The sequence below is a fragment of the Olea europaea genome, unplaced genomic scaffold (genome assembly GCF_002742605.1).
Source record: "Olea europaea var. sylvestris unplaced genomic scaffold, O_europaea_v1 scaffold3427, whole genome shotgun sequence".
Classification (NCBI taxonomy): Eukaryota; Viridiplantae; Streptophyta; class Magnoliopsida; order Lamiales; family Oleaceae; genus Olea; species Olea europaea.
This window is the reverse complement of record NW_019253316.1, coordinates 43,519-58,251: the sequence shown is the minus strand read 5'-3', so window position 1 is coordinate 58,251 and position 14,733 is coordinate 43,519. Positions and strand designations below refer to the sequence as shown.

General features: G+C 33.8%; 1 protein-coding gene and 1 non-coding gene across 2 annotated transcripts; both read right to left on the bottom strand.

Annotated features, from left to right (window-relative positions):
• Positions 1-4,324: 4,324 nt before the first annotated feature.
• Positions 4,325-10,270, bottom strand: LOC111386114 (formate--tetrahydrofolate ligase-like). The gene is made up of 5 exons (XM_023010550.1): positions 9,881-10,270; positions 9,527-9,676; positions 7,775-8,950; positions 5,809-5,955; positions 4,325-4,898 (listed from the first exon to the last, which is right to left on the bottom strand). Exons 1-5 carry the CDS (start codon positions 10,034-10,036, stop codon positions 4,623-4,625), a joined length of 1,905 nt encoding a protein of 634 aa, XP_022866318.1. The 5' UTR covers positions 10,037-10,270; the 3' UTR covers positions 4,325-4,622.
• Positions 10,271-10,340: 70 nt separating this feature from the next.
• TRNAA-AGC lies at positions 10,341-10,413 on the bottom strand. Its single transcript has one exon. It is a non-coding gene; the product is annotated as a tRNA-Ala (tRNA).
• Between the last annotated feature and the right edge of the window lie 4,320 nt (positions 10,414-14,733).

Below are 14,733 nucleotides of genomic sequence, written 5' to 3'. Positions count from 1 at the left end.
ACATTAGAGAGAAAATTGTAGTTGAGGGATTATCTTCTGACTTTATCAGCTTTTACTAATTCATTGGACATTGATAACAATAGACTTTTCTTATATTTATCAAGATTTGATCAAATTAATTAATATTGTTGGTTGGTAAGCATAGTTTTAACTTCTAGGTGGGAGCTTTCTTGGCTTGCACTCTAGAGTCCATGGGGACGTCTAAGTCTGATTCGTGTGCTTCGCCTCTAAATCTTGAAGATGAGCATCTTGGGTCAAATGTTGGAATGTTCGGTTTGGTTCCCGCACTTGACCGTTGTGAACATAGGGGCGGACCCAAGGGGGGTCCTAGGGGGTCAGCTGAACCCATCCTCCCTCACAACTTTTGATTTTTTTCTTATTATTTTTTTTTTTTATATAAGTCTTGTTTGATATCAATTGAAATCTAAATTTTAATCTAATCAAAGTTAACAATTATTTTTAATAACATATTTCATGAAATCCTTAACTTTTATCAAAATTTACTAAAAACGCGATTCTAACTCCCACCAAACAGGTCAAAATCACAATACATTTAAATTTTTTTCTCTTCTCTTACTCTCTCCGTCACACTTTTTGCCAAAACCTTAATCCTTTTAATTTTCCTACAAATTTTTACATCTACTATAAATTTTCACTTTTCAATCAAATTTTCAATTAATTAGAACATAAATTTGCATTTTCTCTTATCGTATTTGTGTACATAGAATGTATCTGAACTAATTATATCCAATTTAATTTATATTTTACGAATTGTATTAATTTGATTGAATAATGGTTATATATTTTTTATTTCGATCACTTAAATTTAGAAGTGAGCACTTTTTCCCAAAACTGGTGGAACCGGGCCGGAACCGTTTAGAACCAACCGATTCGATTCATAATCTTCTAAAAAACAATTTGATTTTGGGACAAATTTTTAAGAACCGACAGTTCTCATGGATTTTTTCTTGTGAACCGCGGGAACCAGACGGTTCTCATTAGATTTTTTCTCTTTTTTTGGGGTAAAATATATGACTTAATCTCCAACACTTTCATCAAAAATAATCGGGTTCCTTCTTAATTTTACACTCCAACAATTTCCTTCTTCTCTTTGATTCTTTCCTTGTCTCTTCTTATAATTCTTTGATTAATTGATTTTTAAGCTAAATTAGAATATTAGGTAAATTTACCTAAATAAATTTATTTATAATATATAATTTCATTTATAAGATGCGAAATATTTATTTTGTTTTCACTTTGTAAATTTATATCTAAATAAATCTTTGAATAATATGTTTGGTTCTTCTATATTTTGTTAAAAGTATCACGTTCATAGTATTTTTAGAATTTTTATTAGTAAACATTTTATTTTGACATTTCTAATATAAAGAATCGGACCGGACCGAATCGGAACCAATTGGTTCGGTTCCAATTCGGTTTCACAATTAGCTATGGAACCAATGGTTCCATTTCTTAAATTTCCATTGGTATTCGGTTTGGTTCGGTTTCCTTTGGAAGCATACCAAACCGGACCGCGCCCACTCCTACTTAAATTGATTTTTTGTATTAAATACACTATAAATTTTTTAAACGGAAGCATACCAAACCGGACCGCGCCCACTCCTACTTAAATTGATTTTTTGTATTAATTACACTATAAATTTTTTAAACGTAAATATGAATTTTCTTGTGATGAACAAAATATTAATGAATAAATATTTTTTAAATGTAAATCTGTATTTTCTCGGATTAAGTATAAATCATTCAAAAATTAAGAACAAAATATTTGATTTGAGCAAAGTTTGATTGTACCCCCTAACTAAAATTTTTTGTGTCCAACCCCGTAACACACATGTATGGTAAAAATATTTTATGGCCTAATTAAGGGTAATTTTAGAAAAGAAATAAATATATTAATTTCTACTGGAGTGAAGTGCACCTACGATCCAACCAATTAGGAGAGAATCAATAGATTCCTTTTCGAGAGTGAATCATCCTTCCCGAACTATCCTTGAATATGGGTGTCTGATAATTATGGACTAATGGAAAAAGTACAACCTGTAAATCCAACGTGAGATTCTACTAAGTTGAATAGCATGCATAGAAAGAATTTCCCATGCATGCATACTCGTTTACTCAACTCACCAACCTCTCCCTGAATATTAAGCAGTCATTTGTTCTAAGATAGCTGTAACCAGAGAATTATTATCTCACTTTATCATTTCTTTCAATCTAAATTTGAAAAGAAGTATATTTCCCATAAATGTCTGATACAATTAGTAGTTGTTCGGACAACTCCCGCAAGTGTACATAAACATTGACAAGTAATAGATGTTGATGAGTTAAGAATATTGTCCCACAGGAAATAAACCTTAAATTAAATTGTATCAACTCGTTATCAAATTCAAATGTAAATAATAAAAGAGATGATTATTTATATCTAAATTACTCTACTAGTTATCTAAAATGCTTTTAAACTAAATATAATATGCATGAGTTGAAAATCCGAATCCACCTATTATTATTGTATTTCTAATTCTCAACTTTTAATTTAGTTTCATTCATGTAATTTTGATAATCGATAATTCTATTGTATTCAACGTTCTTTTTCAAGATGAATTAATTTTATTCTAAACATAAATCGGTTATATTCCTAGTCCAAATTTGAATGAGTAAAAGCATTCAACTGTACAATTATCTAGGTGATAACACATTCAGTAACGCAATTATCGAGATTATTACATACGGGATATATGTTATTCCTAACATCTATTATCCGTGTGTTAATTATATTGTTCTATTTAATTGGGTATGAAATAAGGAAAGTTACCCTGTCTGGGCAGATTTACTGCCATGTGCACGCATGGTTATGACATTTTGGCCTCGTGTTTGGGAATTGGCTGGCTCGCACGTACATGGTATAAATCCTCACGCGGGATTTTTCTCTCTCAATATTCGATTGAGATGATTCAAAGTATATTAAAAATCTAACTCAAATGGATACAATTCTTTTAGAAATATCGTTTTCCAATTCTAATGTTTACTATGCAAAAAATGTGTCTCAATTTGAGACTGAAAATTTAGAGCAAACTTGTGCGGCTAGAAATTGATTTCTGAAAATATTTTGACTATATGTCACTCATTTGACTTCTAATTACATCTAATTGATCATATGTGGTCTTAAATCATTATTTTATGGTTCAAATCAACTACTGAATATTTATATTTTGGTTCTCGAAATTTGGATATTAGTATTAATCTTCAAGTCCTCATACTTTTGGGAGGGCTACCAGCTTTACGATTTCAGCAGCACAGGGAATGCTAACCCGAGCGTGGACTCTACTTATCTGGATACATTACGTCAAACCTGTCTTCAAGGTGGAGATGACACTACCATAGCTAATCTTGATCCTTCAAGTCCCAATGGTTTTGACTAGGGATGTCAACGAGCCGAAACTTGAGGCTTAAGCTCTGCTCGATTAAAATGATCGAACTTTTTTTCGGGTCTAAGCCAGGCCGAGCAAAAGCTCGCCCAAAAATTTTAGGCTCGAGCCGAGCAGGCCCTTTTTTTCTCTTTTTTTTTTTTTTTTTTTTCCTTCTCTATATTAAGTCGCTGCCTTTAAAGGCAACAGTTTTAAGGCAGCAATTCGCTGCCTTTCAAGGCATCATTTTACTGCCATTTACAAGTTAAGTTGTTTCTTTTTTCTTGTTTTTTTATAGATAAAGGCTTGCGGGCTCACAGGCCAACTCGGGCAAAGCCCGTGTCCCCGAAATGGTGCTTAGCTCGAGCCTTGGCTCAAGTCTACCGAGCCCTGAGCCAAGTAGGCTCGGACTTTTCCTGGGCCGAGCCATCGGCGAGCCCGATTGACAACCCTAGTTTTGACAATGACTACTTCACAAACCTCCAGAGTAACATTGGATTTCTTCAGACAGACCAAGAACTGTTCTCAACAAGTAGAGCTGATACAGTGTTTATTGTCAACGGGTTTGGCAATAGCCAGAGTGAATTTTTCGATGCTTTTGTTCAGTCCATGATTAAATCCCTTGATAGGAAACAATAGAGAGATCAGGGCTCATTGCAAACGTGTTAATTAGACAAGCATTTGAAACAGATGTTGAAAGTACGGACCATTTTTTCTTTACCGCAAAGATAGAGAAGTGTATAACTGTGAATTTTGACATCAAGTTCCATATGCATTTATCATGTCAAATTTTCAATCAATAAATTTGTAATTCAAGTTTGTTTATTCAATTGATTTTGTTGCAAATAATGGCAAAGAAACATCAAAAGCACAATAAAGTAGAAACCCCAATGGAATTCTCTATTCAGACGCAAAAAAGGATGTCAAATTTCTACCAAGATAGCCGAAGTACCAACAAACTGTGCAGAGATGTTCACAACTTTCAACATAAACGGGCATTCTTGTTAAGAATCGAGACATCTGAAGTCAGATCAATTATTTATTCTACTTGTACAGTTAAATTATTTGTAAGCAGAAAGGGAGGAATTACAAATGTCTCACAGAATACTTCGAGATCCACATCAGCTTTCATTCGTCATCCATTCATTCTATATTCCAACAAGAAAGCGAAATCTAAGTTCGAAGAGCTTTATCCGATTCTTAAGAAAGACCAATAACCCTCCCTGTGGCGGCATCAAGGTCAATGTCATAGAAGCAAGGCCTTGTTGGTAGACCAGGCATCGTACTCATTGTCCCGACTAAAGGATAGATAAATCCGGCACCAATGCTTGCCCTGACGTCCCTGATTGGTAGGACAAAACCACTTGGAGCACCTTTCGCTGAAGCGTCATGAGAAAATGAATACTGTGTTTTTGCCATGCAGATTGGCAAGTGGGAAAATCCTTGCTTGCTATACACCTCAATCTGTTTCTCTGCCTGCACGTCCAAAAACAAAGAAATCAAAATCAAAAGTTGAAGTAAAAACCATACGAAAGTAACCTTGATTGACCACATTGAAAAAACTTTCTTTCTTAGCCTGTTTTCTATTTGAGACATAAGGTGCACTGTAGGATATGGATTAACCATCGTAATAAATTAGCCTCCGTTTGGCAAAGTTATAAATGGTTTATAAAGAGGAATAGTAGTGGACCCCACGAAGCGTGAATAATGAATAGTAATTATAAATATGTGGTTGAAATTAATGTTTGATTTTAACTGAATTTATAAACCATTTATATTTTGTTATACAAACGGAGGCTAAGATAACTATATTTAATTGGATGAATATCAGATAAAAACAAAGAAAACGCGCTACCAAAATTAGATCGTGTAGTTATGCACAATTTTTGGATTCCAGCAACTGTAATAATAATAATAATAATAATAAATAAATAAATAAATAAATAAAATTGCCTTTTTGTCCATTTTATTGTGTTGAGTTTTCTTGGGTTGGGTGTTTGTGACAACTGAAAGGCTTTATCAAAAAAACATAAACTGCTTAAGGCAAGTTTGGAATTTAAGCGGTCCATTGTGACCCCCCCCCCCCCCCCCCCTCTTCTTTTCTTGATCTTCGATTGTTCTTTAACAAGTTATACGCTCCTGTGTCAAGTCACTTCCATGTTAAAAGGCAGGTTATCTCTCTAGGTCAATGTCATAGTCCAGCATGTAGACAATTAACTTAGCCAAAGAAAAAAATATTTAAGAAGACGCAGAAAGTCAGCATGATCTCTATATAATTTCAAATCAAGACTGATAAGCATGCGAAACATCAAAAATTTAACTCAAATACAAGATGTTGAGCAGAAATGGGAATGAAAAGAAACACTGTGAATGTCAAACACTTTACTTGTTCTGAGTACTCAACACCACTGGCACCATATGACTTCGCTATTGCCTCTATTTTTTCTTTGATACTTATATCCAAGGGATACAAGAATCTCAATGGCTGTGTCACATTTTCACAGGCTTTTTGAACTGCAATGCCAAGGTCAACCTGAAAAAAAATAATAATAATAATAATAAAGAAATTAAAAATTAAAAAATAAAAATTATACACACACACACACACACATATTTCAGTCAACATAAAATACAGTGTAAAATTTTGCAGATAAAAGGCAGTACGAAGACGGCACAAAATTGCAAGAAAGAGTCTAATAAACCTTTTGGTAGTTAAGGAAGTTGAATTATGCTGTGAATTTTTTACTAAAGCTTGCATACCTTTAAACTTATGCTTTGGCATCAAGGATTTTTACTAGAACTGAAGATTCAAGATTCTATATACGCTCATGATGTCAAACCCTGGCGATCAAATTTGACATTACTGACCACAATAAAACCCTCAGTTGATAATTAAAAGAAAATATGCCCCAGTCTTAAAAACTCAAGATATGTCCTTAAGGCGTTGGGCCATTTTGGGACACAACTAAAAAACCATTGGGAATTATCAAACAAGCATTCCAAATTTACAACATACTATTTATTACTCCCACGAGATTGTCCATTGACTAGATTAAATAGCAGGGGATTCCACAAGTGTCTTTAATGTGTAAAAAGGGGCTGCTATTGGAAGTTTTGTGCAGGCATTTAAGATCTTCAGTAAGTTATCAGTTTCTTAGACTGTTTTTCTTTATTAAATTGTGCATCTCTGAGCATTTCTACAGCTATCATGTCGAAAAAGTTTAGACTTTAGCACATGATTCTATCGAAGGAACAGATGAGTCGAATTAGCCGCAGGAAGGGATAGCTTATTTGCTGTCGAATACAAGTATCCAGCTATGGGAGCAGGCTGATCACCTTACTATTAACTAACCAAAATGAAAAACTACTAGAATGGCTTAATTATTTCATTGGTTTCAATGAAATGGATCATTTCCCTTCTCTTTAAAGCATGACACATGTTAAATAGACATGCAAACCAAAAGCAAAATCTCATAACAATATTGACCTGACAATATAGCTCAACAAAAGACTAGGCTAATCCTTTAGAATTTGCTATGACGTCAACAAGAGGGAAACAACAAGAAACGGGAAGAGACAAACAAGGAGTATCAGTAACAAAACAATAAAGTGGTGTACTTTCACCATTCAGATGGGTACTGATACAATTTTACAGACGTCAGAAGAAGTTTGCCCAATCACTCAACTAATGGTTGGGAGATTGAATGCAGTCCACAGTAATCTATCAACTCTACGGGGTCGAGTTTTCTCCCCCCCGGGGAGAGTCATCTATTTTTATTTCTAGTTCGACCTTATTTTGTTTTGTGGACCTTATTTTTGTTTTGGATTCTTCTTTATGTAATTAGGCTTATATTAGCTCAAGCCCATTCTAATTAGGGTTTTGGCTTTTTACTATTTAAACCTACTTTGCTGTGTAATTTCATTAGTTGATGAATGAAAAAATTATTTTGGTGGCTTGTGGCAACTTTCTCTCTTCGCTCCATCTGTCTTCTACTGATTCTTCTTCTACCCCACTCTTCTCTCAATTCCCTCCTCCCCATAGATCCGTTCTCACTTTCAATTAATTGTTCGAGTTGGTGCTGCATTAGGTACAGATCGACATACAACTACTATGGATTTTAAAATGATTACTGCATAAATTTGGTGAAGGGTATTTTGCCATAGGTTTTTTGACTTTCATGGGATCTTATTATGTTCTTTTACTACTACTGCTTTTCAGTTGTCCTTTTCTTTCATCTCTTTTTACTTGGGCCAGGATTAATTTCATCCTCAGCGCTAGTAAGTTTAGCAATGATATATTACTTTATATAATCAACAACCCCTAAAAACAAACACTAAATTTAGTAACTAACCGCTCCTTTACCACCGTGTGCGTGGTGAGAACAAATAACAGCATCAAAAGCCCCTGCTTCTAAAGCCGCATTCCTGACTACACTTAGTTCAGCTCCAGAATCAGTTGAAAACTTGTTGACAGCAACAACAACATTAACACCATAAGCCTTTGTATTTGAGATATGCCGGGCCAGATTAATGCAACCAGCTTCAACAAGAGCCACATTCTCAGTCACATAGGCACGGTCAAGAGGCTTGCCAGCCACAACCTGAGGCCCTCCACCGTGCATTTTGAGGGCCCTTATGGTTGCTACAATAACAGCACACTGAGGGGTTAAACCGCTATATCGACACTTAATATTCATAAACTTCTCTGTTCCAATATCAGCCCCAAAGCCTGCTTCAGTAACCACAAAGCCATCGGGTCCCACCAGCTTTAGTGCTATTTTATCTGCAACAATTGATGAGTTCCCATGAGCAATATTTGCAAAAGGACCGGCATGGACAAGGACAGGGGTGCCCTCAAGAGTTTGCATCAATGTAGGATTAATGGCATCTTTCATCAACACAGTCAGAGCACCTCCAACTCCGAGATCATCAGCTGTAATGGGATCACCAGCCTTGCTATTTCCAATTACCATTTTGCCAAGCCTCTCTCTCATGTCAGATAGGGACGTTGTTAGAGCCAACACTGCCATTATTTCACTAGCTACAGAAATGTCAAATCCGGATTCTCTTACCATCCCCTTTTCTTCAGGACCCTGGCCAATAGTAATTTTCCTCAGGAATCGGTCATTTACATCCATTACTCTTCTCCATGTGATGGATTCAGGATTGATATCGAGCCTGGCAAATTTATTAACTTCTTCTGGTGTAAGCTCTTCAGGGTTGGTCTTGGAGATGCCAAGTTTCTTCAAACGGGTAAACATTATGTCGTTGAAACTCCTTCTACCTTCTTTATTCGGTGGGCATAACCTGTTGAACAGAGCCTTATCAGATTGTGTGGATTCATGGAAAATTCTAGTATCAATGGCTGCTGCAAGAAGGTTATTTGCAGCTGTTATTGCATGGATATCCCCTGTCAAGTGAAGATTGAACTCATCCATTGGGATTACTTGGCTATAACCTCCACCTGCTGCACCACCTTTGATTCCAAATGTAGGCCCTTGTGATGGTTGGCGAAGGCATGTGACCACCTACAAGAACCAGACAGAAGGGAGGAGAAATAATACTCTCTTTAGAACAATATAAGAAAGAGAGCTGTTAGAATGGTATATTCATTACAATTCATCAGGCTAGCAATTTCTTTGGCATTTACATCAGATAACTCTTTGTTTGAAACTATTAAATTGTGATGTCAAATAATAAGGCTAAAGGAGAAAATGTCCTACAACAGGATGTAGGGATATGCCAAAATTCAATTCCCATTCATTGGATTCTAACAATATTTTTTGTTGCTGCATCAAATGCACTTTATTAGTTTGGTAAGATCCATGCTTTCAAAGTTTAACAGCTGTTTCTTCATGCCCAATGGGATTTTGATTTTTTGATCAGCTCCCAATATCAAGAAACATCAACTTTCGTTTCATTTCACTTTTTACTCACTCTCCTGGTTTCATCCAGAAGACAAAACTGAAAAACCTTAATAAGAGGCTTAACTTGATCTAAAATAGTAAAATATATATGTACGCTACTTGAAAGCCGAAAAAGGAGTAAAGATAAAGAAACTTATGCTAGAAATATAGACAAATAAAAGATTACATAAATATTACCTTTTTATCAAGAAAAGCTCCCAATGCTTGACAAAGACCAACAGTAGTAGTGGACTTGCCTTCTCCAAGAGGTGTAGGAGTAATCCCTCCAACCACCACATAAAACCCATCTCCTTTACCTTTCAGTTCATCAATCACTGACAGTAATACCTATAATGTTCACAAAACTAAAATTAGTCACCCAATTTCGAACATCAAATAAAATGCAAATGAATTGCAAAACAGACAAGCTCTAGTCTAGTGCATACTTATAAGCATGCATATAGATCATCGCCCAACATATGATAATGCTAACTAGTTTATAAATAGAAGTGGATAAGCAAATCAACACAAGAACACAGAAAAAAGTAATACCTTGGCTTTGTACTTGCCATAGAGATCGTAATGGTGGGGACTAAGATTTAGTTCTTGGGCAATCTCAGAGATATGAAGTGGTTCAACTGAATTAGCTATATCTATATCCGCGGGCACGGGCGATGCCACTTGCAGTTTCCTCACTGTCTTGCTCATTATTTGCTTGTTTCTATGCAAAATCTTGAATTTCTTTTTTCTGGGCTGTCTTAAAATATTGATTCCAGAACGTGAATCTGATGCAGGATCTTGCAGTATCTATGATCAATCGGTTGAAGAGTGTGATGAACAGTAAATCTGGCAATGCATTGAAGTCAGAATTTGGGGATGGTAGGGACTGTCTTATCTTTGATTAAGATAATCATAGTACGTTCGAAACTGCAAATGTTAAACGCACCGCATCTTGAAATGATATAAATCCAAAAATGAAAAAATAAGGAAAAAAATCGAGTCACACACAAAATGGAGATGCGGGGTATCGATCCCCGTACCTCTCGCATGCTAAGCGAGCGCTCTACCATCTGAGCTACATCCCCATCTTGGTTAAGAGTTCTTACTCATACAATTATAACTATGAAACATTGAGCGGTAACAGTTACTAAACTCCCAATTAAAATCGTTTTGAATAGGGCTGGGCAAATCTCCCGAACCGAACCGAACCCGAACCGAACCGAACCCGAACCGAACCGATCCGAACCCGACGGTTCTTGTCAAATTAAATACCCGAACGGGTATCTGAATTGAGAACCGACGGGTACGGTTCGGTTCTTGGTTCTAGACCAAGAACCGAAGAACCGAATAAGAACCGAATCTTTCTAATTTTTTTTTATATTGAGTAAATCAAATTATTTTAATTTTAATTTTTTCTAAACAAATTAACAAATTAATGATTTCTAAATCCAAATTTTTGGCCCAATAATTTGTTTCATTTCTAATTTTTGGCCCAATTACCCATTTTATTATTTCATTTCTTAGCCAAACAAGATCAAATCCACTAAATAACCCTAAACACCTACATAGAGTGCATAACGTTGTCTCGACTCTCACACTCACTCTTGCAGTCTATCTAATATTCCAAAACTTATACAATCGTCGGTCGACACTCTGACCTCCACATAATAAAATACATTAACAAGTGCTACAACACCTATTGAAACTATATAAAAGCATAGAGGTATATTTCCATCTTTTATGGAACATTACAATGTTTGTTCTTAAACCCTATTATCTTTCTCGATAATAATAAAACATACTAAACAATTCAGTTAGTAATTAAACAATTGAAAAGAACGCTAATAAACATCCACAAACCAAACCAAACCAAACCAAATTAAAGTCAAAATTACTATTTAAAAACTAAAAATATCTTGACAATGATTTATCTCATCCTAGCAATGTATAAAATTAGCATAATATATCAAAATTATAAGAAATCATATTTAAGCGAAAAGACATAATTCGAATTTTTGATAAATTGAGAAGATGAAGATGAATCTTGAAATCTTGAGTCTCTTCAATAATTTATTGATAAATGTCCACTTACACCTTCTCTTATTTGCCTAAAAATCAAGTTTGAATCTTCATTTAATTGAATTTTTACAAATCCCCATCTATTCTCTCACAAAAATTATAAATTTTCATCATTTGATAATAATAATCAATTGGTATTGGAGTATACATAGAGACTTAGGAGAGGTCTTTTTATATGTTTTCTGCTATTAGGTATTTGTAGGAATCAAAAATTGGTTGAAAATAACATCCAAATTAGTTTTCTAAAGAGTTCCAATTGAATAAGAAAAGTTGTATTCGCCCGCGCATGTTTTTTTATCTGCACAACGATCAGTATTTTGATCATAACTTTCTTTTTCGATATATGATTGAGGCGGTTCAAAGTGCGTTGGAATGCTAACAATCTTTAACTAAAAATCTAGATGATATTTTGTGTGACTAGAAATCAATTTATGGTAATATTCTGATCATATTCTATTTATTATTGACTTCTAATTGCATCTAATTTACACCTAGCAATCTTCAAAGTATCTCTTGTGGTCCAAATCAACCGCTGAATATTTACAATTTAGTTTTCAAACTTTGTACTTCAACATTTTTCACGCGTTTTTCTCTTCTTTCTTTCAATTCCACTTCCAATAATCGAATTTTACCTAATAAACAAAATATACAATAAATTAGGTTATAATGCTTAAAAGAACTATTAAATGTATATATTTTTATGTCCAAATAAATGTATAAAATACAGTTATAAAAGAAGATCTCCAAGAGATTCTCTTTTTTTAAAGACCATATTCTATCATTTGAAGAGCATCCTTAAATTTAGAGCGTTAAAATTTTGAAGTATTCCAACAAGCTCTTAATATTTAACACTTACTTTTACTACTCCCAAAATATATTTATCATTTTTATCTATATTTTATTTTAACTAACTTTTCTTTAGATTATTTTATTATTATTCTACATTAAAAATTGAAACACACTTTGATTGTATTTAATTATAAAGAGTGAGTCCACTATCTAAATTACAATGTTAATTTAAAAAGTCTTATGAAACCATAATTTTAAAGATCGGCCATTTAAAATAGAGAATAGAGAGCATCTCATATTTAAAAAATTTCTGACGTTCTAACTAACTAAAATCAAACTACAAAATTAAGGTTGCAACTACTTTATTAAAAAAAACACACACACACACAATTGATTTTTTAGATGAAAAAGAGTCAAATAAATTCAATCCGACGCGAAAAACTTCATTTAAATTTTAAATGTTGAACCAAATCCAAGACCAAAGAATAATTCCGTTTCAGTTTGCTTGTAACAACTGTAACTAATATTTATATGACAAACTTATGAACCCCAATAATATTTACATGACAAAATTATGAACACCGATCGCCATGAATTTTTACAAAAACTTACATAATCATAAATCATATGAACAATCACAATATTATGAGCCAGGAACGATGTCTACTTTCTAAAATTGATTTTCCACAGATCAACTAGAAGTAGATAGCTCCTCTGAGATACCTACGGAACTCAAGTAACACGAGAAGAAAGAAAGATGGACTACACTTACATTTGCTTTTTTTCCCTTCATCCCAACCTCCTATTATAGCATAGGTGAGGTTACACATACATTAGGATGTCCATAACGGTATTCACCCCCTCACACGGAAGGGAGCCCACTTTCAATAAAATATAATTTATCTGAAGTGGAATCCACCATCATGTAAGGAGGTGGACACCATTATGGACACGACATTATGTATAAATATCATATTCCTTATAGCATCTCCAAGATAATCTTTATTTATAAAGGTACAACTTTAAATTTAGAGAGTCAAAAATTTTATACCCTCCAACAATGCTATCTATTTTGGCTCTTTATTTTACTTTTCTCAAAAAATAAATATTGATTTTTTCCCATACTTCAACTTAAAATAATTTTTGTATGTCAATGACTAGTTAATTTAAATATGATTTAATTAGTTTAAGAAGTACAATATTGAAATATGTGAATTATTAAATGTAAGAATTGTACATTAAAAAATAGAGTCTCTTAGAACTTATTTTTAACTCTTTAAAATAAAGAGACTTTTGTATTTAGATAGTCTTATGAAGGTACTCTTGTAGTGGATAGGTAGAATTCAAAAAGTTTTCCAATATTGAAATATGTGAGTTATTAAATGTAAGAATTGTACATTAAAAAATAGAGTCTCTTAGAACTTATTTTTAACTCTCTAAAATAAAGAGACTTTTGTATTTAGATGGTCTTATGAAGGTACTTTTGTAGTGGATAGGTAGAATTCAAAAAGTTTTCCAGCCAAGTGATAACCAATCGCATGTTGACACATAAGCCCTAATGAAAAGATATAATGACTATTGATGACATGTATGAAGAGGTTTAGTTGTAAAATTGATGATGAATGGGCACGTGTGCAAAGTTCACAGATGCCACGTGGCCTAGAGTCTAATTGATTTCGTCTCTTTTGTATTTTTACCTTTCCAATTAATCAAGAGGCACATGGATTTTACTTTCGATCAATCGATCGAGATTGGAGAGGTTAATGTTGCTATCATAATAAGTAAGTATGATTACGAAAACTCTTTTTTGTACGAATGATCAATAAAGCCACATTGCAATTGCGCATAAGATTACGAGGAGAGGTGATCAATTTAATATATCATCTATTATAGAAAAAAAAAAGTCGCGCTTCCAAACTAATGCCTTATCAAAAGAAAGTGATCATTCTCTGATCGACAGGTTGTGATCTACAGCTTGTCACCTTATGAAAGTCTAGGTCAAAAGTATATCTCTTTCAAGAAGGTTTGATGAGTCCCTGAAATAAGTTTTTTTGAATGATGTTATATGTACACTTCTAGTATACATAATGAATTACACCCCCTTACGTGTACACAAAAAGTGTATAAGTAGACTAACTTATTTTTTTAACCAACCATGATTCACACCTAAAATCCAAAAACATGTCCCAATTTTGCCATATCATCTTGACGGAGTTTCCATATAAATGAGCAAGTATACATTTCCATCTACTCTTCCTTACCCTCCTACTTTTCCAAGACCAGTGAGAAAAATGTGCATCGCACGTTAGTTGTTGAATGTTAAATATAAGTGTATGGTAGTTGTTGAACTGACATGCATGACAGCATTTTATAAATTGAAATTGAATAAAATGGACACAAGAAAGACCTGTAAGCAAATTGCAAAAAATTATCATCGTTTTTTGAATCTATCCGTCAACAATGTTATTATAAGATTGAATATAAACAGAGAAAAGAGTCCATTACTAGCAAGTTCAATTAAACCGTACGATTTGAAA

Excerpts from the sequence above, each read along its gene's own strand:
- LOC111386114 (XM_023010550.1), bottom strand. The coding sequence starts at position 10,036 with ATGAGCAAGACAGTGAGGAAACTGCAAGTGGCATCGCCCGTGCCCGCG. Across the intron at positions 9,677-9,880 it reads ATGGCAAGTACAAAGCCAAG|GTATTACTGTCAGTGATTGA; the intron begins GTATTACTTTTT and ends TGAACATTATAG. Across the intron at positions 4,899-5,808 it reads GTGTTGAGTACTCAGAACAA|GCAGAGAAACAGATTGAGGT; the intron begins GTAAAGTGTTTG and ends TTGGACGTGCAG.